Source organism: Populus alba, chromosome 6 (assembly GCF_005239225.2).
Source record: "Populus alba chromosome 6, ASM523922v2, whole genome shotgun sequence".
NCBI classification, from domain to species: domain Eukaryota; kingdom Viridiplantae; phylum Streptophyta; class Magnoliopsida; order Malpighiales; family Salicaceae; genus Populus; species Populus alba.
In genome coordinates, this window is record NC_133289.1 from 13,014,951 (window position 1) to 13,042,339 (window position 27,389).

At 33.7% G+C, this 27,389-nt stretch overlaps 3 protein-coding genes across 3 annotated transcripts; 1 reads left to right on the forward strand and 2 right to left on the reverse strand.

The window, feature by feature from the left end:
- Positions 1 to 328: 328 nt before the first annotated feature.
- Positions 329 to 5,114, forward strand: LOC118047957 (BTB/POZ domain and ankyrin repeat-containing protein NPR1). Its single transcript, XM_035057424.2, has 5 exons — positions 329 to 607; positions 813 to 1,419; positions 2,091 to 2,838; positions 4,261 to 4,464; positions 4,699 to 5,114. The coding sequence occupies exons 2-5, from the start codon at positions 883 to 885 to the stop codon at positions 4,977 to 4,979; spliced, it is 1,770 nt and encodes a 589-aa protein (XP_034913315.1). The 5' UTR covers positions 329 to 607; positions 813 to 882; the 3' UTR covers positions 4,980 to 5,114.
- Positions 5,115 to 5,366: 252 nt separating this feature from the next.
- On the reverse strand, positions 5,367 to 7,918 carry LOC118047958 (heat shock factor protein HSF30). The gene is made up of 3 exons (XM_035057426.2): positions 7,180 to 7,918; positions 6,084 to 6,958; positions 5,367 to 5,995 (listed from the first exon to the last, which is right to left on the reverse strand). Exons 1-2 carry the CDS (start codon positions 7,840 to 7,842, stop codon positions 6,086 to 6,088), a joined length of 1,536 nt encoding a protein of 511 aa, XP_034913317.1. The 5' UTR covers positions 7,843 to 7,918; the 3' UTR covers positions 5,367 to 5,995; positions 6,084 to 6,085.
- Positions 7,919 to 17,416: 9,498 nt separating this feature from the next.
- LOC118047956 (uncharacterized) lies at positions 17,417 to 23,612 on the reverse strand. The gene is made up of 7 exons (XM_035057423.2): positions 22,847 to 23,612; positions 21,577 to 22,748; positions 21,032 to 21,097; positions 20,712 to 20,840; positions 19,995 to 20,045; positions 18,978 to 19,118; positions 17,417 to 18,845 (listed from the first exon to the last, which is right to left on the reverse strand). The coding sequence occupies exons 1-7, from the start codon at positions 22,971 to 22,973 to the stop codon at positions 17,745 to 17,747; spliced, it is 2,787 nt and encodes a 928-aa protein (XP_034913314.1). The 5' UTR covers positions 22,974 to 23,612; the 3' UTR covers positions 17,417 to 17,744.
- Between the last annotated feature and the right edge of the window lie 3,777 nt (positions 23,613 to 27,389).

A 27,389-nucleotide genomic window follows, 5' to 3' on the forward strand; every position in this document is an offset into this window, starting at 1 on the left:
CTTGTAATGAAAGACACGTAAGATCAGAATCAAAAGCAGTAGTGGCAAATGCCTCCCCCCAAGTAGTTGTAAGAAAATATATTCTATTTCTTAATTATTTGGATCCAAGTTTTGAGAGATTTATTTATTTTTGTTTTTTTTTCTGAATACATTATGTTGGGTTAAGAATAGATTTAACCTTAAATAATTAATGTATGTACGACTTGTTTAAATTATACTATTTCTACAAGAAAAAGAAGGAGAGCAGAGCAGGTGACGAAAGCAGAAAACGGACAAAAACATATTTCAACCATGCAATAGCCAATATTAGTAGCTCCACCAAAAGAAGGGGCACTACAAAGTCATTTGGCTGTTAAACACCCCCAGTCGTTTGATCAAGATTAGATCAACGATCAGTATGGAATAAGTTGAGCTGAAACAAGAAAAGAGAGTGATGAGGGTCTGATCCTGATGTACGGCAAAAAAATCCAGAATCCTTAACTCAAATCATGATTCATGACAACACCCACAAAAAAAAAAAAAAAGGAGCTTACTATGTCCCATGTGTCTTCTCTCCATGTCTCTTTGTTTACCTTCTTCTCGTCTCCCGTGTTCTTAGCTGATCATGGTACCCAGCTTACCCCCCGCTCTCTCTGCATGTATTATGTGCATCAGCAAATATCTTTTAACCTATTTAGTCTTTGATTGATTGAATCAAGTACCGATAGTTTTCTTCCTCTAAAGTTGTTTCCAATTTTTGAATGAAAACTCTGTTTCTGTTTCTCTACACTGACTTCTCATATAGAAAGTTGACTTCTTTTTGTCCCAAACAGGTTCAATCTGCTCCAATTTTCAATCTTTAAAATCCAAGTTCTATAGTTTCTGGTTTTCTTTAAGTTGTTGATGGATAATAGGATTGGTTTCTCTGATTCTAACGAGATCAGCAATGGAAGTAGCACTTGCTGCATAGAAACTCCCTCAACTTCAAAGCCTTTTACAAACCCAGAAATTGCAGCTCTTCAACAACTATCAGGAAACCTTGAAACCATCTTTGACTCCCAAGATTTTGACTACTTTGCTGATGCCAAAATCACAAGCTCCAATTACAACCGTGAGGTCCCAGTTCACAGATGCATTTTATCTGCGAGAAGTCCTTTTTTCAAGAGTGTTTTCTCGAGTCCTGTGGTTAAAGACAGAAGTGGGGTAGCAAAGTTTGAATTGAAGGAATTGGCTAAGGACTATGATGTTGGATTTGATTCACTTATGACAGTTTTGGGTTATTTGTATAGTGGGAAAGTGAGGCCTTTTCCTAAAGATGTTTGTGCTTGTGTGGATGATGATTGTTCCCATATTGCTTGCAGGCCTGCAGTTGATATCCTGACTGAGGTTCTTTATGCCTCTTTTACATTCCAGGTTAATGAGTTGGGGGCTCTTTATCAGGTAAGAGTTAAGAGACTGATTCTGAATTTACTTTCGAACTTTGTTTTATAGTTGTTGCTCAGTGTTTTTCATGTAGCAGTTTCCAAGTGTGTTTGTGTAGTAGTTGTTGAATTCTTCTTCTTGCCAAATACTGCCAACATCACCTTCAAATAGGTGGCAAGAAAGTCCTATGGATTGATTTGAAGAAATTAAAATAGCCAAGGACGTTTTCTTTTTCTGAGTATTATTCTTGGAAAAATGCAACTGTTTTTGTGTTTTGCTTAGTGTATTTGGATCTTCCAAAGCTGCACATAATTTAAGACCATAGGCACTGGAAGGACCATCATCATGTTTCCAAATTGATCATTGATAGCCCATCAGTTCTGATCATATTGGCATGGCGCTATCAGCTGTACTTAATTCTCATGGAAGGAAATGAATCTCATTTTGAAATTTAATGATATTAGGATGGATATTTATGGTACCAGATACCTTTGAATTTAGTCGAGTTTAAAATGATTAACATGATAGAGTTACATTCCTTCCCAAAGGAACCGTCGATTGCTATTACAGAAGATATAAATGAATGAAACCTGTATAGTTTCTGCTAATGGAATACAATTACGGAATCCAATTACATTTTACTCAGTTTCATCTCTTAATTTTAGTTTGGCTATTTTGTTTGATTGCAGAGGCACCTATTAGACATTCTTGACAAGGTTTCATCTGATGATATCTTGGTGATTCTAGTAGTTGCAAACATATGTGGTGGAGCTTGTGAGAGATTGCTAACAAGATGCGTTGAGATTATTGTGAAATCAAATGTTGATATTGTTACTCTGGATAAAGCCTTGCCGCAATACATTGTGAAGAAAATCATGGACTCTCGTTCGGAACTTGGTTTGAATGTGCCTGAGAACAGAAACTTACTAGATAAACATGTAAAGAGAATACATCGGGCTCTGGAATCAGATGATGTTGAGCTAGTTAGAATGCTACTGAAAGAGGCACATACTAATCTAGATGATGCGCATGCACTCCACTATGCTGTTTCATACTGTGATGCAAAGACTACAACTGAGATTCTTGATCTTGGATTAGCTGATGTTAACAGCAGAAATTCAAGGGGTTACACCGTGCTGCATGTTGCTGCAATGCGGAAAGAACCTAAGATTATAGTTTCTCTCTTAACGAAGGGAGCTCGGCTGTCAGATCTTACTTTAGATGGCAGGAAGGCTCTGCAGATATCAAAACGACTTACAAGGGCCACGGATTATCATAAGTCAACAGAGGAAGGAAAAGCTTCTCCCAAGGAGCGCTTGTGTATAGAAATATTGGAACAAGCAGAAAGGAGGGATCCATTACTTGGAGAGGCTTCTCTTTCTCTTGCTATGGCTAGTGATGACCTGCGAATGAAATTGTTGTACCTTGAAAATAGAGGTAATTTTCATTATGTTCATATTTCTTCCTTTGAAGTATCATGCCTTGATTATATCTGTCTTGTTACAACCAATATGATAATTTCTTTTTAGTTTTAACCCTTTCAATTGTATTTTGATAGTTTCACGACATGAAACTTGTGTGTTGAACATTTGTCTTGAAAATACTATATTAACCTGAAGTTCATGTAACTTATTTCTGAAGTGGAAAAGAAAAATTGGCATCCATTACATATGAGAGCTTTGGAAAGTCATAAAAGACAAATACACAGGAAAGAATTTTCTTTTTTTCCTGCAAGTGAAACGGTATTCACATGCTCATTGCGATAATTTTCTATTCTCTCTCAATGGTTCAACCTCAGCTCATTGATTGGATTTGGAATTACTTAGCTATTGCCACCTATGCTTTTTCATCTGGTTGCTGTTTCCTAACTGACAACTGGATGCGTTGTAAACCTTGATCGTTATAATACCATTCACTGCAGGATTTGTTATCCTTTAGCTATCTATTCGCAAACTAATGGTATGATGGCACACCTGGTGTCTTTGTCTTATATTGAACAGCATAAAAAACATTGTCTCATGTCAGCATCCTTTTTCATATTCCATCTAATACATTTCTATCACCATGGAATCTACAATGTGAACGATTTACAGGGACTTATAATCCACTCTCTTCATATTTATGTCTTCATTTTGTGATTACAAAATTTATTCTGTCTCTTGAAATCTTAGTTTGTACCTTCCTGCGGTTTCTTGTCAAGCATATCTAGCTCTACTTGTTCTTTAGCCAGCCACTTGTGTGGAGTTAAATTCTCTTTACACATCAAGCCTTTCTGCCAGAATGAAATGCTTAAGCCAAAACACTTTTTAAGTTGAATTGTCTGATGAGACGTGCTTTTGGCATCTATTGTCTATAGTTTATTGCAGAGAGCATTTGATCATTCTGATTGACTTTTTGTGATTTAACTTTTGAGTACTAAGGATCTGTTTTTTTTATGGTTAAAAAATCTTATGGAAGCTATGCAATAAGTTTTCTGTTGAATATACGTGGTGCTGCTACTAGATTCATATCTCCAGTCAGAATGCTTGCTTTAATTTTCATTATTCCATGTTAATATTTAGCTTTGTATAGTCAGATGCTATCAATGCTAAAATTCATCTGCTTATTGGTTTGGGAAATATAACAATCGTTTTTCCGTAATTTTTTTGTTTTCTTGCTAATAAAGTTGTTCTTCCCTTTTCTTTCATGGGAAATAAATCTTTGTTTTAGATTTGCATATTTTAGTTGATAATCCTTGGGGGATGATGGTAATCAGTTATCTATCTTGAAATGGTTTTAAATCCTGTTTCCATTGCTTAATGACTACGATGAATGAAAGCAAAACACAGAATATGAAGATTAATGTTATTGTTCTTTCAGTTGGACTGGCGAAACTCCTTTTTCCCATGGAAGCAAAAGTTGCGATGGATATTGCTCAAGTTGATGGTACTTCTGAGTTACCATTAGCTGGCATCAGGCCCAGCATCTTGTCTGATGCACAAAGGGGAGCTGTGGACTTGAACGAGGCACCTTTCAGAATGCACGAGGAGCATCTAAATAGGATGAGAGCACTCTCTAGAACAGGTTCTTATGCTTACACATATATGAATTGAAACTGCTTTTCCTTCAGTACTTGAGTTAGCATTGCTGAAGGACCTTGACTGCCCTAGTTCAATTGGTTAATGCACTGTTCCATCCACACACCATTGGAGCGAAAGGCTGGAAACCATGCCATTTGCTTTGCATTCGAACTTCAAGTTTATCTTTCCATGCAGTTCTAGATTGACATCTCATAGTTGATCAATTTTCTGTTAACAGTGGAACTTGGGAAACGGTTTTTCCCGCGTTGCTCAGACGTGCTCAACAAGATCATGGATGCTGATGACCTATCACAGATAGCTTATTTAGGGAATGAAACTTCAGAGGAACGACTTGTGAAGAGACAGAGACACCTTGAACTCCAGGAAGCTCTAAGCAAGGCATTCGATGAAGATAAACAAGAGTTCGACAGGTCTGTCATATCATCTTCATCATCCACCAAGTCAATTGGCACGGCGAGGTCTAATGGGAAGCTTAGTGACAAGGGTGGTGGTCATTAGGCCCAATCCTGTTCTCCTGTATGACATGGTTTTAATGTTTACCTTGATAATAATAGCTTGAATTCTGTATCTTCTGAATTGTAAACACACATCAGGGGTTGGTTATCCAGAAAGAAAGGGAAATAGTTTTTAGTTTCTCGCTCTCGACCTTGGTAGAAACACTAAACAGCTTATTTCCTAATTAACAACCAGTCAAGCTTGTCTTGATTTGCTTCTTTTTTAGAGCAGCGAGATCCCACCTTGCACCGCATTAGTGCCATCTTGAACATGCTACAAGACTCAACTATAGGTATCAAGATGTTTTATGTCCAAACACATTATACTTCAGACAAATATTTTAGGAAGTAGGATAAGGCCGCAAGATTATCCACTCTGTTAGATGTTTAGGGAACTTCTCAATCTTGTCTTGTAATAGTGTATAGACAGAAATTCAGGAAACAAAACCATTTAATTTGCTAACTTACATGGATTATCGAAAGCCAACAAGGAGGATTAGGTAAAGGAATGTCAACTTATGATGGTATAGAAATCCCCCCCGGCAATATATCTGAATCATTGGAATAGCATAGCTAATCTGGATAATGGCTGCATATAGTCGTCGGCATCCTCAAGAAAATTAACCAGGAGCTGTACTCTCATAAATACAAGTAAAGCTTCAACCACATAATGTTGTTGAAAGTAAACTAAGATACCATAAGAAGTCAGTAACCAGCGAACATAAAGTTAATTACTATACTATAAAAAGCATTCCTTCTATGAGAACTTCGATGCAGGGCATAACTATGGTACGTCTTGTATGGTTCTATGTAATGGGGTAGAAATATTTACAATCTGCAGGATTGGACTCTGGTAAGAAAGACGTGAACATTTGTGAACACTAGCATCTCAAATATTGGGTTGAGAAGTTGCTTTAATCTGCAGGAATTCAAATGAAAGGGTCACTTCATCTTTAACTCTCTCACCCCACGTAGATGAAGCAGCACCATCTTTAAGAAGTCTAGAGGCATGTCAACAATCTGTTCATGTGCATAAGGACATGGTGTAAACATAGATTGCCAAGCATATTGCATTTAAGAGCATTAACAGAAGAGTAGATGTATATACCATTACAATCTGGGAATTGATCCAACACAACCAGCTGTATGCCCTACGAACTCGGTTGCAAATCCACCCCACATTCGTGGCATCCCAATCAAATCCTCTAATTCAAGGTAGAGTTTTGAGTCATTGACATCTACCTCCTCATCAACCAAATCCTCAATCACCGAACCATCATCCAGTAGCTTCTCTGACAATAGATTATAAGCAGAGGACATATCTTGAGTACTTGTTTCCAACATTATATTTGCATTATGATCTTGAAGTATCGGACTGCAAAACCCATCACTCATTGGAGCTGGAAATACTTTCAACATTTGGCAGGTCTCCACATCCTCAGTTAAAATCTCAGTAATTTGGGTCTGCATTGTGGCCAGTTGTTCCTGAGCATGGTTTTTAAAATGGGCGCTTTGGTTGGTATCCACGGCAGCAGGAAAGCTTTCAGGGAGATGGGTTTGAAGCAGTCGTCTTTTCTTGCGAAATTCAATCCCATCTAGCTTCCCTTGTTGCTTTCTCTTCTGGATTAGTTGTTGAATAAAGCCAGGATTTCTGGCAGCTTTGGTAAAGAAAATAAACATCTGCAATTGCTTGCACTCCGCAGCTTGAATGCGTTCTTCAACAGCACTCAGTTGAGTTTGCGACTCCTGCTGCTGCTGTCTAATTTTCAAGATTTCCAACCTTAAAACATCCTGATCATCCTTAAGATTTTCAAGTTCAGCTTCCAAACGAGGTTTTGTTGAATCATTAACGCCAGTAACTGCTCCGCTCTGCTGTTTGTTATACCTGCTTCTTCTCTTGATGGTCTTTAGCAAATGCTTCTTGGCACCGTGAAACCCGTCATTTGCAAACTCCCATCTATCCGGATCAATCTTTCGAAAGCCCTGTCAACATTTTTGCACCAATACATACACACACAATATGAAATAAATTAAATTCACAACCATAATGTTTAAAAAAAAAAAAAAAGAAGAAAAAAAAGCATCATGTGGCCCATTGATGTAGTGGGACACAAAAAGATTATGAAAAACAAACACAGAACTAGGCAGATAAACAATTGGTGTATTAATTAGAATGAAAAAGAAACTAAAATGAATTAACTCACGTAGGTATTTAGCTGGCGAATGAAGCTGGAGAAATTATTGTGCTTGAAATACTTTGGAAGCAGAATTTTAGAGAATTCATGAGAGTCCCAAACAACAAAACTATCGCGATTCTTGCCCCACGACACTGTTTCATCCGTTTCCGGATCCTCCACCATCTCAAATGTCTTCTTCAGAAACGGAGGTGGACCTGCCTCATGTAAACCCTCCATGGGTTTAGGTAAATCCACAGAGGAACACGAAGACGACGATATCCCATTGTTATTTTTATTATTACCGCCACCGCCTGCTTCCTTCAACTCATTGAGACTATCTACACCATCATCACCTTCTTCTTTGACCGTGACTGCTGTTGCTTTGATTCTTTTCTCCTCCTCTACCTCCAGTACTGCTGCTGCTTTCTGCATTTCTCTTGTATTCATTGATGATGATGATGATGATGGAGATGAAGGCCCGCCGCCTCCACCGCAACAAGCGGTGTCGTGTAAAGGGGACATATTGTTCTCTTGACCCACTTTATTATCTTTCTCCGATTTTATTGCATTTGTCAATGAATGATCGTCATCCAAAATGAGTTTTGGTAACATAGCTGTTGCAGAAAATGATGCAGAAGAAACACCGGCAAGAGCGTAGCCGAAAAATTCCCCACCGTCTGGAACCACCATTTTCAAAGACTCGGTGGAGCTTGGAGAAAGAGACCGTACTTATAAATGCAACGGGTGTGTGTGTGATAGTGAGGTGGCACTGTGTCCATTCAAGGAATGAAGTAAAGGACACGTGCCACCTTTACCTTTATTTTTGAGATTATGTCTTTTATTTTTAACAATTTCTTCCACAAATAAATTTTTAAGACTTCTTTCAAGAATTTAACGACAACATCTACAATACAACAAGAGTTTATCATTACGTTAATTTAAAAAAAAATTAATATTTTTTAATATTTCTTTATTGTTTAATATACTGATATAAAAAATTATAAAATTTTAATACTTTAAAAAAACATTTTAAAAAATAAACTTTACTATATTTAAATTATATTTTAAATAAATGATGTTTTAATCAATACCAAATAAATTTTAAATTTGATATTGAGAATACGCTTTTATAATGATAAAAAAAAAGATTTAGTTTAAATTAATATATAAATTAAAAAAAAAAAACTCTGATCCTAATATATATATATCAGCGACAAAACACAGTGTGTGCAGGCCATTCCGTTTTCTGTCATTTCGAATCACGCTTCCTTTTTCAAGCTACCGACAGTCACAGAAACTCACCACCGTCACCGAAAAATTAAAAGAAAACCTCATTTCTTAATTTAGTCTCCAAAGAATTAGATTTGTTCAATTAGGTCCCACTTCTAGCTCTAAAAACTAAAAACAGTAAGTTGAGCCTCTCAGGGAGTAGAGTTACATTTCTTAACCGTCGGATTACCTCGTGCTAAATCTCAAAGGCCACGATCACTCGGCTAAACGGTTACTTATTGCATGAGCTCCACTTGTCAAGTCAGAAACCTAAGATGTGTCAGGTGAAATGTGTTGAATGCCTTCACTGTTGTTGTGGTTCACTAAACGACAAAAGAGATGCCGTTTTGGTAACAGGAGGGGGAGGGGGAGGGGGAGGGGAGGAGGGATAGTCTTCTGCGACCGTACAAGTGGAGCTTGTAAGCAAAGAAAGGACATTTAGGGTTGGGCTTTAAACAGGGAAATGACGCGGAAAGATCATGGGCTCAGGATTTATTATTTGAATCAAATTTATGTAGTGTTTGTCTTACATCGAGCTTGGGTTTTTTTTTTTTTTATTACAAAAAACAGAGAAAAAAAGGTGTTGGTGAATTAAGGTATGTTTGAGATTTTATTAGCGGTAGTGGTTTAAAGTGATTTTTTTTTAGAAATACATTAAAATAAATTTTTTTTAAAAAAATTATTTTTGACATCAGCATATCAAAATAATATGAAAACATAAAATAAATTTTTATTTTAAACAAAAAAAATTTCAAAGTTTTTTGGAACGCGGTGCCCTAGTTGCGACTTGTTCCATGGGTCGGTTTTATATATATATATATATATATATATATAAAATAATTGATGTTAGGTGTGTAAACATGTTTTAAAACATGAATAAAAATTTGCAACTCACATCATAGACTTGAATGAATTAAATAAGCTGGTTTTAATTTAATTTGATGATAGAAAAAATAGACGGTAACAACAATAAACGGACCAAATTTTTTTTAAAATGATTTGATCATGATAACCTTAGAAAAAAAATATTTTTTCAAATAGAAACAAATAATGTATCTCAATTCTTAGCCTATTAAATATGGAAGAACAAAATTAGATAAAAAAAAAAAACTCGATTCAACTAGAGTTAACATAACAAACTAGTAATCTGTGTAATAAAGGTCGAGTCAACCCAAATTAAACTATCAAACTCATTGCACAGATCACGAGATTAAGATGACTTGATATAAAAAAATAAAGAAAATCATAAAGCTCGTTTAAAAAAAATGAAAGTTGAAAAGAAAATATGTGAAAAAAAAAAATCAAATGTTGAATATTTGTAAGAACTTGTGATCTGAGTCATTAGACTAAAAATACTATATCTGGAAAAATCATAAAGCTTTCTCGACCAATCAAATGTTGAGGATGTAACATGCTGCTTGAAGTATTGTTTGTATATTTATGAATTGTTTGCATAAAACATGTTAGAAACTATTAGGATATTGTTGCATAAATATTATTGATTTTTATCATGCTACATAACAATGTTCCAAATGTGCTTATAAATACACTTTAATGAATCATTTGTTTATACTTGAACTATCTAAACTACTTCCATATTAATTTATCCTTATTATGTTTTGTCACAAATCAAACAAATGAGGAGATTGTAAATATTGACATGATTGACTTTGATTAGTAAAGAATTATTTGTGCTGATGAAGATAAATTTGTTTAGAGTATTAGTTTATTCAAAATAGATAAAGATTTAGTCAAGTTGATCTTACAAGTTATAACATGATTATTTTTGTAATTATCTAGTTTGTTTAGATAAATTATATAAGAAGTTCATATAAGGTTTATCAAAAGAAGATGATAAATACAAGTTATCCAAAAATAACTATAAAAAAAGTGTTTTTGTGAAACACGATAACAATTTGTTAAGAACATAACAAACTAGAAAGCTTAAAGATAATGTTTATTAAAGGTTCTTATGATGTGAACCTCGTGATCACGTGGTCACGTAAAGACACCAATTCCTGGAAAGCCAAGTAAATCAGGTTTGATAGTAATGTGACACAAAGATAACTTGTATCTAGACACCAGCATTATTGAAAACGAAAACCCCCACCCAATGAATATTGATTCGCGAACGAAAAGTATAAGGATGACGCCACGAAGCCAGTTGTTCTTCGATAAGTCGTTAGGCTTCAAAATGAGGCTAAGGAATTGTCCATTCAACTTGTTGGTGATTCGAGGACGAATCATCTTGAAGAGAGAAGGAATGATACGATCCAGGCAAGGTTAAATTTGGATTTTGACATAAAATGTGCACCTATCCAGTTTTACAGCAAGAGTTATAATTCTCAATCCTACCATTGGATCATGTTGAAATTTTACGTGGAGTCTCCTGACATTTTTTCTTACCTTGGGTTAAAATATCATGTCAATTGGAGTTCGGCAAGGCATCCAAACACGGGTCAACAGAGGTTGTACGAGTTATCAACGTCCTCCTTAAAATCCTCATAATCATCCCACTTTGGCCTTTCAGCCCCATTGCCATGGTTTGATTTCAATTCAGCCCCAACCTTCCTCACATCTTAGGTACATGTTCCAGCCATGTTACCATGTTTTGCCATCTTCTCAAGTCTGTCACACACGTTCTCCATCATGAAATTCATTCTTTCCATCATTTTCGTTGTCGCACCCGACATCGCGGCGGCCCTAAAAAATAATTCTATTGGATTATGGAAAAAGAACAGATTTCTAGCATCCGGTTCTTTTAAAGGAAAAGGTCTCGTTTGAGGAGTCGCCACCTAGTATTATGGTCACTAGGAACCCTAACTGATCAACAGAGATTCTATGGCTCGGGATTGGTTACGTAAAAGGGAAGATATTATCACCCCTTAAACGTTCTGCCTAAGGCAGACTGCATTGCTGGTTTTGTCTTAAATTGCTAAATGTTTATTAGTTTATGCTATGATGATTTGTTTATAATATTCCTGACTCTGGCGCCAATGAATATTCGAGCTCGAATAATTCAAACTCTGGCGTTGGTAAAAATTCGTAGATACGAAAATTAATTAGATCAATTTTTTTATTACCTACTCTAGCGTCAATGAATAAATAAATAAAAATAAATTTATTTTTACACATGCACATATTTTTTTATTTTTCTGGCTAAATAAAAATACAACGAATAAAAATAATATAAATTTAAACCGGTATTTTTATTCCTGACTCTGGCGTCAGTGAATAAACCAATAAATTTACATTATTTTTATTCATGCATACACATTTTTTTATTTTTTTTTATTTTTTATTTTGCTGCTTTTTATTTTTCTATTTTTTTCTATTTTTTGGGCTGCATGGTAAAAAAAAAGGTTCGGGTCACTGGTCCAAACCAGTGACCCGGCTGCCACTGTTGCATGCATGCGTGAGTGAATCACGCATGCATGCAACAGTAGCAGGGTAATTAATTTTACCAAAAGAAAGAGAGCTGAAGCACTTACCTGGCAAGGTTGAGGGACACGGCTGCTTCAGTGGAGAACTGATGGATGCTCACGGTGTGGAAGAGCTGCTGGGGTGGTGCAGCTACGGGGTGAAGGCGAAGAGTTAGCTCTGGCCGGACGATGTCTCCTCCCTCCTGGTTTCTTATCTATCAGCCCTCTCTCTCCCGGTTTCTCCCTCTTTTCTCCTTCGTCTTCTGTTCTTGGAATCTGCTGCTTTGCAAACGAAGATGGCGGTGTGGAAGGGCTGTTCCACCAACACTGCTTCCTCTCCTCTGTTTCAGCTTTCCTTGTTCTGTCGTCTTCTTCTTTTCTGTTTCGGTTTATTGCCCTGCTCGTCGTTCTCTTGCTTCTCTTCTGCTCGCGGCCTCCTCTGTTTCTTTGAGAAGAAAACAGAGGAATGGAAGTCTGCTATTCTTTCTCCTTCAGCCCACCTGTTCTGTCATCCCTGCTCCAGTTTTTCTGTTCCCCGTCTCTTTTTTTCTGTTCTCGGTCTCCTTTGCTCTCCTTTCTTTCTTTCTTTCTTTTTCGTTCGTCCCTTTTTCTTTCCCCCCCCCCCAAGTCTACTGGTTTTTCCTTCGGTTCTGCTCTTTTCTTCTTTTTTTCTGCCTCCTGCGCTCTCTCATCTTCTCTGGCTTTATAGCCAGAGAATGCCAAGCATTTTGAAACGGCTTCAAGCCTTTACTCCAGCAACGGTTCCAGCGAAGAAGATGAACAGCGCTACTTCAAACGACGCCGTTCGATTGCTAATGGCCATTTGCGTTTTGGTCCTTGCTGTTTTGGCATTTTCAGTCCAGTCCTTGGGTAAACTGTAATTGAACCCCTGCATCTCAGCGCAATTTACACATTGGACCTTGGGTTTTAATTTCTTTCAAATTTTGACAAGAATCAGCCCTACACTTTGATAATTTTTCAATTAAGTCCCTGATTTCATTAATTTAATTAAATCCAAGTCCAATTAAGTCTAAAAACTTATCAATTCTCCAATTAAGCCCTTAATTGGATTAATTAAATTAATTCCAAGCTTAATTAAGTCTCAAAACTTATCAATTCTCCAATTAAACCCTTAATTGGATAAATTAAATTAATTCCAAGTTCAATTAAGTCTCAAAACTTATCAATTCTCCAATAAAACCCTTAATTGGATTAATTAAATTAATTTCAAGCTTAATTAGATTAATTTCAAAGTTTAATTGAACCCCAAAACTTCCAATCATTTTGCCATTAACTCAAATTTTAATTCATTCTTCATTTATTTCATTTTTCTTATTTTTCCATCATTATTATTTTTTCATCATCATTTTTTTTTATCATTTTCAATAAATAAAATAATAATAATAATAATTAAAATAAAATGATCAAAAATTGGGTTATGACATTCGTCATGGCTTGCAATTGGAATTTAAGTGGTTGCGTGACCACGTGATCACGAGGTTCGCATCATCTTATCTTTATCACAAGGATATGTATATAAAGAAGGACGATTAAAAGCTTTTAAAAAAGAATAGTAGAGCAACACTTATAACATAGCAAGAAAACCCAACCAATTAAGGAGTTATAGAAAGTTTCACAATATATACTCTTGACACACAAACGGAGTGTGAAAAAAAATTTCAAGAAGAATTGCTCACCGAAGAGTTGGAGAGCTTCATGACTCCTAAGGGGAGTTCCTATTTTAATTGTTAGCAACTGAATGTTCAAGTTAGAATGACAATGGTTTAAAGATCGTTAAGTGTTCTAACAAGTTATTATGGTAAAGGAAAAAATAAAGGGTTTGTCTTGACAAGTAAGATAGAATAGATATAAAGTATTTATAAACAAAAATACTCTTGTAATATTCTAAACTAGTGAAGATTGTCTATCCTAGATTTGGTTGTCTACGGGGGTTTTTATCTTTTAAATCTTTTTCAAAAGGTTTTCCCTTCATAACTAAATAACTTGTTCATTTAAGTTTTTCACACTTATATTTACTTGGTTACTAATCAATGTTTAAGTAGTATTAACAGATAACCTTTTAACATACAATGATGAGAAACAAGACAGTTAAAGGTGTATCTCTATCTGGTCATATTAAAGCATCATACAATCTTTACTGAAAATATGAGGCATGACATTTATTTATAGAAATATCTAATAACGTTATAAATAATAAAATATCACTTTTCCCATTGAAAATTACCACATATATTATTTTAGAATAATTTTTAGAAATTTATTTAATCAAGTCTCTATTTGATCTTTCTAAATCTAGAATTGTAATCTCCTCTATTAATTGCATTCTACCCTTTAATTTCTAATTTGTTTTGCAATTAAGTCACACTTGATTAATCATCTTAGTTTAGGGTTTTTTTTTTTTTTTTTTTATCAATGGTTCTTATATTGTGTGATCCATTAAGTTCCCTAATATATTACTTTAAATATAAATTACAATCCTAAATAAAAATAAAATTAAATAATTAAATTTATTATCAATTCAATATTTTTTTATATTTAGATAAAAAAAATAAATTTTTTTTAAAAAAAATCATTAAATCCAGTTGAGTCTATGATTCAGGTCGCAGGTTTAATGAGTTAATCTATAAAGTCCAGGTCAATATAATATTTGTTGTCTAAATATTTTTCTAAAAAAAATATCATATTGACAATTTTTTAAGCATTTGGTTTAATGTGAATTTGTTTTCATGATACTTTTTTTGGATTAATTTGTTCTAATTATATTTTTACATGATTGTTACAATCTTTTAATCCAAGTTGCAATTATAGTGAGTTAACATGGGTTGACCCGGACCGCTTCGGTATGTTACCATGTCAATATTTGTTTTTTTAAGTCATTTTGTAGATTTTTTGTTCTTTCAATTTCTTTTCTTCAAGTCTCATCCTTTAGACTTTTTAAAATTAAAAAAAATATATCCTATGTCTATCCTATGATTAGGTAAGAAATAAATTAAAAATAAATAAAAATAAAATTGTTGGATTCCATAACCTTAATCATAGGCTTGGCTAGTTAGGCTATGAAATCCAGATTAATCAAATATATTGTCGTCTCATAAAAAAAAAAAAGATGTGACTGATTTTTTTTTTTTTATGTATTGTTGTATTTTAAATTGATCTTCATGATATGTTTTGTTTTGACTTATGTAGGATTAATTGGTTTCAATTAGGTTTTTATATGGTTTTTCTGTTATCATCTTGATTTTATTTTTTTTTAAATCTAAACCATGTTATTATCAGTCATCGAGTTTTCCTAGTTTAATAACACTTAAAAAAATCCCACAATCTTGACATTTTTTTATGTGTGTGTGTGTGTGGTGTGTGAGTGGCGAAATGCAATGATTTAAAGAGAGATATTAAAACTCGGGTTTCCAATATTACAATTGATATGGTGTCTTCTCGATGATAATATAATGATAAATGTTTTAGTCATTACACTAAAAAAAGAGTGTTTGGTTACTATCTCTAAACAAAAAAAGACAGCAATGATAGAAACAAAAGAGACATGTTTCTATACATCTCTTATTCTAAAAGCACAAACATTCTCTTCAAAACTATCATAAAAACATATCTATTTTATATCTTTTCTTTTGTTTCTCCAATTAAACACGTGTGTGTGTAACCAAACACAACCTGAGATAGCATAAGACACTTTCATTCTTGTTCTTGTTAATGTACATGCCATGTAACTAATCGGTTGGTTACATGTACCATTAACTTTATTCATGTAAATATATTTAATTTTGTAGGTTATTTTTTAGAATAATTAAATAGTTAACAAATGAGGAAATTATGTGGCCAACTCTTTGGCAAAAAAAGGCTTATTTATCCTTAACATTCATTGAATATTTGATTAATGAATCTAGAATAAAGATAAGTCCTTGGAACAAAAAAAATATTTTGCAAAAGAAATCATAAAGTTGTTATAATTATTGAATCTTTATTGCATCAAAGCATTGTTTCTAAAATATTCATGGTCAATGCTTTATTAAAATTGGATATTAATTAAAGTTGTTGAGAATAATACATGTTATGTTCTTTCTTTTATGAAATGAAGTTATTGTTTATATAGAACTAATATGTAAGTATTTATCAGATAATATGTACATTAAATTGACTTGAATAAGAATTCTATATGGAGAGATCACATGTGTATATAGAAAGCCTCTTGTGACACTTGTGTAAGTGATTCTTATACTTGAAATCACTAAATTATCCTACATAAGAAGTGTTATGTTTTGATTTTGTTATACGTTGTCCTAATTAAAGCTAATAAATAGCCAAATATTTGGTGTAACATGACCTCTATTAAGTAATTAAGAAAAGATTCATCACCTTAGATGAATTAGAAAAAATATTTCGTCTTTTCTCAAATGATATTAATTGTAAATCTTTGTATAAGGTGAAATAAAATTTGAAAAGAGTTTCAAATTATATTCAAAGAATCAATAGCTATGATGTTGAGAACAAACATGACTTGACATGCTCTATATTATAATATTTAAATTAAAACATTATTGATAAAATGATAATAATTACATTTAAAAACTAGTCAATGAAAAGTTAAGTCAAATCACTTATAACTTTTCTAATATTTAAAGGATCATGCAAGGTTGTTAAACATTATACTTAATTTTCAAATATAAATCAATTAATTGTTAAATTGATAATAAATTAATTAATTTCACAAGTAATCATGTTTGCATTTTTCTTTTGGTTTGATAAGAAAGTTCAATGTATCTTAGACTAACTATATAATGGTAATATCTCTTTCTTATCTCCAAATTTATCTCAATTTTTTGTTTCTAGGATTTAAACGTGCAATGAAAATCTCAAATTTTTAATTTTTGAACTGGCTCTACAAGGACCAACATAAGCATGCTAATATGCTTAAACCAAGTTATAACAAGTTTCAATTAGCATTAACTAAACCTATCTGAAGCCAAGCAGTGGCTTTGCTCCTTTCTGACAATAGTATTATCAATAATATTGTTGGCGTACATGTTATTATTGAAAATGAGTGAGTAGAGTGAAATACTTCATGAATTCACGGCCTTTTAATCTAGGTCTCCAAGCATGCATGCAAGCTCCTACCAATTATTATCATGACCACTCTCTGCATTCCTTTCAAAGCCAGTCGAACATAAAGATGGAGTTCCAACTTCATTTGAGCGGTGAGAACTTGCTGGAGATTTGAAATGAGTGAAGGAGGAAAGAAGTTGTTCATCACTGAAGTTCTCATTCTTTTTCTTCATTTTTTTCAGATTTTTATCACAGCATTCGGAAAGAGTTCAGAGACCGTTAACAGCATAGATGTTGTTATATGTTATATTTCCTGGGTTGGGTTCCAGACCTATTACCTTTCAATGACATCAATTAACTCACAATTTCACAAGCTCCTGTCCTCCATACATAACCCAGGGTGCTGCAAAACAGAGCAATGCCAGCCGGAGAATCCATATTGCCTGCCAAGTAATTGGAATGTGTGCTTCCAAGAAATACGTAACAAAAGCAAGGAACAAACTGAAATCGTATGCCTCATAGACTTTAAAAATGCAGCCATCAATATTCACCTACGTCACAAACTTACCAGCAGTCGGCCTCTTTCCAGTCAACAGAATAGCTGCTGAGTAGGGAAGAGCAGTGACAGCTAGGAGACGTGCAAACTGCACCTCCTAACTAGTACTGAAAAAATTTGGATGAAGAATAACAGTTAGATTGCCAATAAATGATCGGAGTATGGTCTTCGCTTCTTGTTCGACAGCCAAATGCTTTTGAACTAGCTCCAGTTCCCAGTCTAAAGACATGTTATGTTCCCAGTGATATCTAGTTGGCAATAACAGGTTACTGCTTTGTTTCACCACCAATACCAGATAGAAAATCCAAAACTTTTGATGCCTTTTCTGAGTCACTCTGTAAACCTCTAGGTGTAGTACTATACCTGTTTTCCTTGCTGACCATGCTACTGACAGCAAAAGCACCACCGGTGGACTGATTCATCTTCATTAGAGATTCAACCTTTGTAGCAAATGCTAGTGTTGACATTAGTGCCTTCTGAGCAGATATCGGTTTGCTTTTCAAACATGCATGTGCCAACTGATCAGAAGACTGACCTGAACCAAGTGGTGAAGCTGGCAGCCTCCCTTGGAGTGCACTCAACTCTATATGTTTATTGGATGCAATTTTACTTTCTTGAACAGATGCATGAACACCGCTACCAGAACTTAAAGGCCAGCTAGCCTGCTGGTTTCTCCTAAAACTATCTGCTGAAGCATCTTGAAATGCTGTAGGTTCAGTTTTCTGCAGCATCTTATTCAACCCATGCGCCGCCATATTTGACACACTTTGGTGTGTCTCTTTGCCAACTAGGACACTATTATCCTTATTTGAAGACGAGTAAGCTTCTTCGTGCACAGCGAAATTTTTGGATGAAAATAAGTTGACACCATTTCCCTGATTAATGGCCAAGCTTTTTAATTTCATAGTACTTGAACATTTATCCAATGGGGCTTTGCCAAATGAAAGGAAATTTATCCCCTTTGGTGCAACAACCGAAGGAATTTTCCTAGGAATCTCATTGCAGTTTTGAACTGTGACGGATGCACATTGATCTATCTGGTTTCCTACTTTGACAAACACGTTACTCTTCAGAGATGGGCTGCTTGTTTTAGGACTAGATTCAAACATTGACTTCTTCCCACCAGAAAGAAAACTAATACCTTTGGGCACCAGTGCAGGCAAATTCTGTACAGTCTTTGCCACATTTAGTGCAGCACGTCTATCATCAGAAATAACTCCTGTGGAATCAGACAAGGTTTTGGCAGTCTGGTTGGAAGTTCCACTAATATCCAGTTGCCTCTTAGAATTTGAAGTGCTCGGCAAAGATGGAGGCTTCACCTTAGGAGTGCAAACATTTGAAACGTTTGATGTAGATGAAAGATCTTCCTGAAGTGGAAATTGAATCAACGATAGTCATTAGAAGCTAAACACAACAAGAGTAACAACTAAGGTTCTGCGTGTGCTACAACAGAAAAATTGGCTGAAAAGGAATAGTATTTAGCAAGGGCAAGAAGGTACCTTGTGTGAAAACATACAACTCTCACCCCTGATACAATAACCTTTTGACACATAGTTTGTACAAGGATACTTGGAGAGCTGATGATCATATGGACAATTGTCACCTTTCATGCATTTGTGACGTGCAAAATGATGGCATGGCTGCAAAACCAGAACGTGAGACGACATGCTTAGCTAATAGAAATTGGCAACAACATCAATCACCTTACCAAATCAATTAATAAAAAATATATCTAATTAAATTAAGTCTATGATTTCGCAACAGGTGGCTAGATAGGAGAAAATGAATTGCTGGCCAGATAATTTGTGTGAGTGCTTCCTTTGAAGCATGCTTTTCCAGAATGAACCTCAATTACTTGCTACTTTTTCTCTCTTTTCTATGGCAGTCAAGATAAAATGTGTCTTGTTCTTAACTGTGGCAAAATCTGACGATCACGTGTGAGACCTGTGTAGGCTGCACAAGCATCCCACACCCAAACTTCTCTTGGCCAAGGTGTTGGGTTTTTGGGGCTTTCCATCCCAAATGCCAACTTCAGCTTGAAAGCCAAGCACACACTTATACAGGTTGGACAATCTAAGCAGTATATTCATTTCTTAAATCCAAGATGAAGAGAAAAAACAGTATACAAGTTCTGGCTTTGACATGAGATGTAACCGAGGTGTTGTTGGGTTTTTGGGGCTTTCAGCCCCAAATGCCAACTTCACCCTGAAAGCAAAGCATACATTTATACAGGTTGGATAGTCACAGCAGTATATTCATTTCTTAAATCCAAGATGAAGAGACAAATATCAGTATATGAGTTCTGGCTTTGACATGAGATGTGTTCAAGGCCAGTCAGAAGCAGAAATTTGTAGCCAAGCTTCAGTCCAGTTTCTGGTTGCGTGGAGGAGAACCACATCCATGGGAAGGGTGTAACACATGTTAATGTTCATATTAATATGGTTTTCTAAACCACTAGGCAAAAAAGATTGGATAACTAGCCGTACAAAATAAAGTACTAATTTAAATGATTGTACCTCAGATTTTGTCAAAGGTATTGCATCATGGGAAAATTTGCATTTTTCACCCTGTCAAATAAAAAGAAATATGCTAATGACAAGTAGCAGGATATAAAACTAAAACCAGATAAAAATAGAATACAGAGCACCAAACCAATGTACCACTATTGACAAATAATACACTACTTCCAAGTGCGACCTAAAATTGGAGACTCGGTTAGATAGTGATAGCCATTTGAATAATTCATCTTAAAATCTATTAAATTAAAGAGAAGTTGAAGAAACAGGGATGTATTTCGTGTTCAATAGAAAGTCAAGAAAGTAGAAAATGAAAATAAAAGCATTCCCTTTCATTTTACAACCATGAAAGATGCTCTGGCACTGGGCAGAAAAACAAATACAAGGGAAAACGTTAAACAAAAAGAGGAATTTGGAACAGCACATAATTGTTTCTGCAGGAAAAAAAATAAACTATAGACTCAAATATGCTAAACAATTATACTTGACAAAGACCAACAAGAGATCAAGATAATCACCTTCATCAAAGCTGTCTACTTTAAAATTCATTGAAAAAGCAGAATATAAGACCATAAAGACCAATTTCTTAGTTGATTTTTTCAGTAAATGACCAAAGCAACTTCTCAACATGACAAAGTTGTTGAGTCTTTGAAGCAGTTCAGAAATCAATATAAAGATATACTAGGTTATAGAATTGAGTGTAGAGAGAACACATACCTCCCGGCATCTCCCCTTGATAAAATGACGGCAGGTTGATACAGGTTTCAGATTCAGCACAGGAAGTAACTTCATCCTTTTGACACCAAGTTGTCTGTTCTTTTCAGCCCGTTTTTTTCGTTCTTTTTCCTGCAAAATAACATTAAATGATAAGTGAAAGTTGTTTATTTTAGGGACAACATAGTTACACTTTAGTAAAGATTAAGTTTTCAGATGGAGGAATACAAAGTTAACTGGAAAAAAAAAAAACAATAATAGTTTGCTAGCAGAAAAAAAAAAACCCGACCAAACACAAGAAAACAGAAAGGACAAATCAAAACCTTCTTCTTTGCTTTCTTTTCCTTAGAAGGAGGACCACGCTTTTTCTTATTGCATAGACCAGCATCCTGTAGAGACAACCAAAAAACATAATGGGTTAAATCTGGATAGATAGTCATTAAGAAAGCACTAGGGGTATGTATTTATGAGAGGGTACACAAAGAGGACAGGAGGGAAGGAGAGCAGAAAAGTGCCAGAATCAACTTTCTGGTTTTGGTGCACTATCAATAAATTAACCCTCAAATTCAAGAAAATTTTAAATCAGTTAATCTAGACATAGCTATTCCAGCGTCATCTTAACAATGCCAAAGATATAGAGGCAGAAAGCCCTGGATCCAACCCCCAGCAAAGAATATGAAGAAAACCGTGCATATAATCTTTAAATGATCATCCCCGCCACATACAGAGAGGAGAGAAAAAAAAATAGGATTGTTCTTTTTTTAAAACCAATACTCGAAGACTCCATGCTGCACTAAAATTGACTCTGCTAATGAAATAAACACCTATAGCAGGAGAAGGCAAAAGAAAATCAGGAGGATAATTATACCTTTTCTTTCGATGCAATTCCTTGGTTTGCAGATGCAGTTTGATCTGAATTTTCAGTGAACGATGCCAGATTGTTAGGACATACCACTGGGCAACCAACACCATCATTGGCAACATTCCCTTTCTTTTGTTCCTTAACCCTGCTGTCTCTTTTTTGGTCTTTTGCTGCACTCCCATCATTTTGCTCCCTGACTCCATGGCATTTCTTTTGTTTCTTACACCAGACAACCTCTTCAGCTAATATAGGATCTTCATAAGTTACAACTTTCCGTTTACATGCCATTTCACTTGAGAAACGTTGTTGGGCTTCCACTTCTCTTCTATCTGTAGCATTCTCAACTGTGTACGGCATAGAAGAAGAAAACCAGGAATCCTTCTTGTTTGCTTCATTTTTTTCATTAATAGGAAGCCTATTTTTATCAATAACAGCTTCAGAAGCTTGCTTCTCACCAACTTTCTTCTCCTGTGGCACTACAGCATCCTCAGAAAACATATCGACTGATCCATCATCCACCTCAAACTCACCAGAAACTTCTTGCTCTTCTATCTCACCATCTTCAGGAAGATAGCCCATTGTGGCATCGGCACAAACTGATTTGTCCGATTGTATCTCTTTCTGTTGCATTTCATTATTTACTTCCAATCCATTAGTCCTCGACAATGAACTTTCTTCACAATTATCAACTGGTTTTGAAACTTCACTGCTTATTTTGTTATTTTGACATAGGGTTTCTTCATCAAGTTGTAGCTGGCCGACACCCCTGCATTGTTTGATAACAACTGGATGGCGCTCAAAATGTTCATCTTGGTTGTTTGAAACCGCAACAACATCACCAGCAGCATTCTGGTTCCGGTTAGTCACAGGGCCAGAATTGTTGTGACAAACAAGCTCCACGTTTCCTTTCATGAGATGCTCTAACTCATCAATTAGCAAATGTTGCGCCTGAATTAAATCTCTATCTCGCAAACCATTTCCACAAGCAGTATGATCAATCACCAAGTTCTCATCTTCTTCTATTCCCATTATATTCTCTACCTCATTGATCACCGCTTGCGTGTCACTAAACCCTCTTTCTTGGCCATTTTTATCCAGCAAACTTTCATGGCACAACTCCACATGCCTACGGCATACTTGGTTTCCCAATACATGCGGCCCGCTATCACCACCATTAACTTAAAGAAAAACAACAGCAACAACATATAAGTTATTAACACTAGAACAAATAAACATAAATACATATAATTGAGACTGAAATTTAAAATTAAAATACCTGGTGGCGGAGGAACAAATTGACAAAGCTGAGGGTGCGATAAAATTCGAACAAGCGTGCGATAAGTTTGACTTTTGAGATGCGATTTGAGAGGTGGAGAAAAAGTGATGAGAGGAGTCTCTGCCATTGGATTGAGGAATAATAATCTCTCTAAATCACCTTCGCTTAAAAAGAAAGAAACAGAAACCAGTAGGTTTTCCGTTTTCCTTCTGGGTTTTAGTTTGGGCAGGCAGGGGCGAGTTCATAGACCTTTACTAATTGAATGATCAAGAAAAAGCTAGAGGAAAAAAATATATCAAACTATATGGAAAGCTACAGACAGTTGTATAGAAAAGAGAATTCAAAGCGAAAACTTTGACACTGTTATTTGATACACGTTTTGATATAGCAGCCAGCTCAAAAAATAGCAATCCAATCTTTCTTTCATTGCAGAAGAAGATACTGAACTGGAGGACTTTGACACCCCCGATTAAAGCCTAAAACCCCCGAAACAAGAATGCCCTTTTCCTTGAAACTCAGTTCAAGTTCAAGAACTCAATGCAAGAAAACCTGATTCTCTCTGCACCAAAATCTTCCTCTCACGCTGACTTCTTAAAGAAACCCACACACAAAAGACCAGTTTTGTACAAAGAAAAGAAAAGGGATTTAGGATTGTTTAGCAGAACAAAACCAAATTCAATGAAATTGGGTACGCAGGAGCTGGCGCTTAATACGTGACACGGACGGGCTTATGGCTGAGTACCTGAGTGGTTTTGCAGCTAATTAACGGGTTCTGTTCTTCAGTGAAGGCAGACCTAAGGAACCTTTTTTGTTTGGGCCTCGATTTGGATTCAAGTTCAAGTTCAAGTTGTAGTTGGACTCTGCTGTGTGATTGGTGTGATTGGTGCTACGTCACCAGGTAATATTAAGATTTTGTTTTTAGTAAATAATGTTTAGTTACCACAAATATATTTTAAATAAAATATATGTGATTTTGGTTGTAGACTTGACTTGATTGTATAAGTTTATTTTATTTTAATTAGATCATAAACAAACAACAAAATTAGATGATTTAAAAAAAAAAAAAGTGATCCTAATAACCTAGAAAAATTTTTTTTTAAAAAAAAGGACAAATAATGTAACTTAATTCACAGTTCATTAAATATAAAAGAATAAAATAAAGTAAAAAAATGACTTATAAAACTCAACCCTAGTCAACTTGAGTTAGCATAACAAACTTATAACCCTAGTAATCATGGTTGAGCCAACCCGAGTTCTACCACCAAGCTTGCGGACCAGATCATGAAATTAGAATAACTTGATAAAAATAAAAAAATAAAAAGAAATCCACAAAACCTATTTTTTATTAAAAAAAAAAGTCATATTATGTTAACTTTGCAAATTCGTGATCTGGGTCATTAGACGCAAAGCACTTCATCTAAAAATACATGAAAGCCCAATTCTCAATCAATCAAATATTGAAAAATGAAATTGAATAATTTTAATTATACAGAATGATTGAAAACAAAAAAATATAGCAATTAAAATATTGAATATCAAAATTTGTAATAAAAAATTATATTTTATTGAAGGGTGAAATTGAAAAGAAAAATGAATTGAGAAAAATGATCCTAAAAAAATCAAAAGAATGAGGACCAAATTGATAAAAATAATATATCATAAAAAAATAAAACTTTTACAAAAGGGCTAAGAAAAAAATAAGGACTAAATTGAAAAAAATAATTTATGACCAATTGGGATTAAAGAATGAAATTAAAAACAGATAAAATATTTACAAAAGGACAGAGAAAAAAATAAAAAAAAAGAATTAAATTTGGAATACTAACAACAAAGAGGATCAATTTGTCATTTTAAAGGAAGGAAAGAGAAAAGAAAAAAAAAAACTCCATCGACAACAAACCAGCAATCCAATGCTAACACACATTGCCTAAAAAAATATAGTTGTCCTTCCAATTTGCCCCTTGTTAGACATGCATGATAATTAAGTAAAAATCATTGTGAAAATACAAAAATATCATTTGACTCTAGTTTTAATTTCTTTTATTCAAATAGTATTTTGATTGTTTTACTATACATTTGAAATGCAAAAAGACTTATTGTCCCTAGTCAATTTGATAATGACTAATGAATTTTGTGTAATTGTTTTAATACCCTCAATTAACAATTTTAGATTTTTTGATGTGAGGGGTAAAAATATGAAAACATAAGCTATGATGTTTTCATGCTTAGTTTGACTTTTAAGAATGTTTTTTAACATATTTCAATTATTGAATAAAATTAATAAATAAAAAACATATTTAATTTTAGAAAAAAAAAAATTCATCATTTATGAAAATGATAAAAATATTAAATCCATTTTTTTAATAAATAATAAAATAAATAAAGTTATTTTACTTAAGACATCAAATATAAAACAAGTAACACTTTTATTTTTAGACTAATCAAATATGTTATAAGTAAAACAAATAATTTAAAAATGAATAGATTGGTTGTGTTTATTGTTGACTTGGAAATAATAACGAATTATATTTGATTATGAATCATAACATAAATAAATAATTCAATATCATAGGATAATAATTATTTCTTTTGAAAATTTAAATAAAATAATATAAAAGGACTTTTTTAACATAAATAATTAGTTCTATTTATAATAAAAGAAATTAATAAAATAATTATTTCATAGAATTAATTAAAAATTCATTTATTTTAAAAATATTTAAGAAATTAAAATTATTATTTCTACATGAGAAGATAAAGGTGTTATAATATTCATTAATGATAATGCGACTTATAGATAGTTCTATTGAAATCTATACCTTAAGGATTTGAATGTCATGAGCTAAAATGAATGCCACTTATTGAATTTCAATGGCTTAGATTTGTAACTTTGACAGGGTCATGTCTAGTTAAATAGAATATTGATTGAGATGTTGTTGATTATGGATGTTGATGTGAATAATGTTGTTATTTAGCACAAATTTTAAACTATTGAGTATGTTTGTTGTCATTTCTAATGTCAATGCTAGCTAATGAACTTAGAGATCATATATTCATCTTATCATATGAAAAACATAATTTGAATCCTTATTAGTAAGAGTAACATCTTTATCATCTAAACTTGAGATTTGAGAAAGTACTTCTTTAAACCTTTTCTTGTATTTTGATTTTGAGATGAATGAAGCAATATGTGCTTGAAATTTGCTTTTGAAGGTTAAAAAGTTATATTGACCTGATGAAGATGATGTTGATTGTATTTGTTGAGATTAATAAAACTATAACCAAGATTGAACATCTTGAGAGCAGGCTTGGTTTTCATTGAATTGAGGCCACCATTTTTTCTTAATATCTCTCATGAGATATGGGCGACAACCAATTTCTTCATCGATATCATGTATTATGATGAAGTCTTAACATAAGATTTAAGGGAACCCAATGTGCACATAAATTATAAAGAGGTAGGGATGTATTTTAAAAGTTTTTTACGCAAATAGTTACAAAGCTTGTGAAATCTTTTGAGAAAGAATATCAATGGTGGGAGAGAACTATTGTCACCATCAATTTGAAAACCATGTTGGAAAATTCTCAAGATAATTTTTCTTAAAATGAGCAAACTAAGAATGATTATAAATTTTAGGTAAAGTGTATTGAACTATACTTGTTGATAATTAAGATAAAATCCAGAAGGTTGAAAGTCTTAAGAAAATCTTTTATGAGAATAAGAACTTTTGTTCCAGTCTTGATATATTAAGACCTTTAAAATATTTATTTTTGAATATGTAATTCTAGAGGGATTACTTTCATCTTGATTATGAGGTACCTCGATTGATTTAGTATCAATCAAGATAAATTCATAAAAATTGTCTTGTTATTTGCAATTTTTTTTAGGCGAATTGAAATTGAAGAGGAAATATATAGGGATGATCTTATTAGAATTTTTAGTATAGAACTCGTTTTCAATTAGGCAAATATACATATGATAGTTTCTTGATTTATATTGATTGACAAGTTTCTTTTAAGAAGACCTTGATGGGTTGTTTAAAATAGATCTTTGTACCGAGGTTTGTATGGCTTGAGTGTTGTTTGAAGGTCAAATGGTAGAACTAAGAGAGTTTGAGGAGAGAATTGAAAACTAATGATTAAGGTTAAGGTTGGTATAACGTAAAGAGCCCTGACAAAAGTTGAATTAAGAAGACTGATAGTTGAATGAAATGATCTTAAAAGGGTTATGTCATATGACTTTTTTGTTTTTTTGATAAATGTACTCATCTTAAACTCTATAAAAATTTTATAAAAAGAAAATTTAGAAGATAATTAGTTTTTACTTTTATAAACTCAATTTCAAAATCAAAATTTGAAAGTATTGCTTGTCATTTGACAAAAATCTGTTTTGAAATAATATTTTGAGCTTTTTTTTTTTCCAATATCATACTTCGCATATTGATAATGAATTATTAAAAGGATTTTTTTTAAGAAATAACATCTTGAAAAGATGAAGTGCATAAAAAATTAATAAAAATTTCTTTTTTTATAGTTGAATACT

Excerpts from the sequence above, each read along its gene's own strand:
- LOC118047957 (XM_035057424.2), top strand. The coding sequence starts at position 883 with ATGGATAATAGGATTGGTTTCTCTGATTCTAACGAGATCAGCAATGGA. Across the intron at positions 2,839-4,260 it reads GTTGTACCTTGAAAATAGAG|TTGGACTGGCGAAACTCCTT; the intron begins GTAATTTTCATT and ends TTGTTCTTTCAG. Across the intron at positions 4,465-4,698 it reads GAGAGCACTCTCTAGAACAG|TGGAACTTGGGAAACGGTTT; the intron begins GTTCTTATGCTT and ends TTCTGTTAACAG.
- LOC118047958 (XM_035057426.2), bottom strand. The coding sequence starts at position 7,842 with ATGGTGGTTCCAGACGGTGGGGAATTTTTCGGCTACGCTCTTGCCGGT. Across the intron at positions 6,959-7,179 it reads TTCGCCAGCTAAATACCTAC|GGCTTTCGAAAGATTGATCC; the intron begins GTGAGTTAATTC and ends AAATGTTGACAG.
- LOC118047956 (XM_035057423.2), bottom strand. The coding sequence starts at position 22,973 with ATGGCAGAGACTCCTCTCATCACTTTTTCTCCACCTCTCAAATCGCAT. Across the intron at positions 20,841-21,031 it reads AAAAGAAAGCAAAGAAGAAG|GAAAAAGAACGAAAAAAACG; the intron begins GTTTTGATTTGT and ends GTTATTTTGCAG. Across the intron at positions 19,119-19,994 it reads TACCTTTGACAAAATCTGAG|CCATGCCATCATTTTGCACG; the intron begins GTACAATCATTT and ends CTGGTTTTGCAG.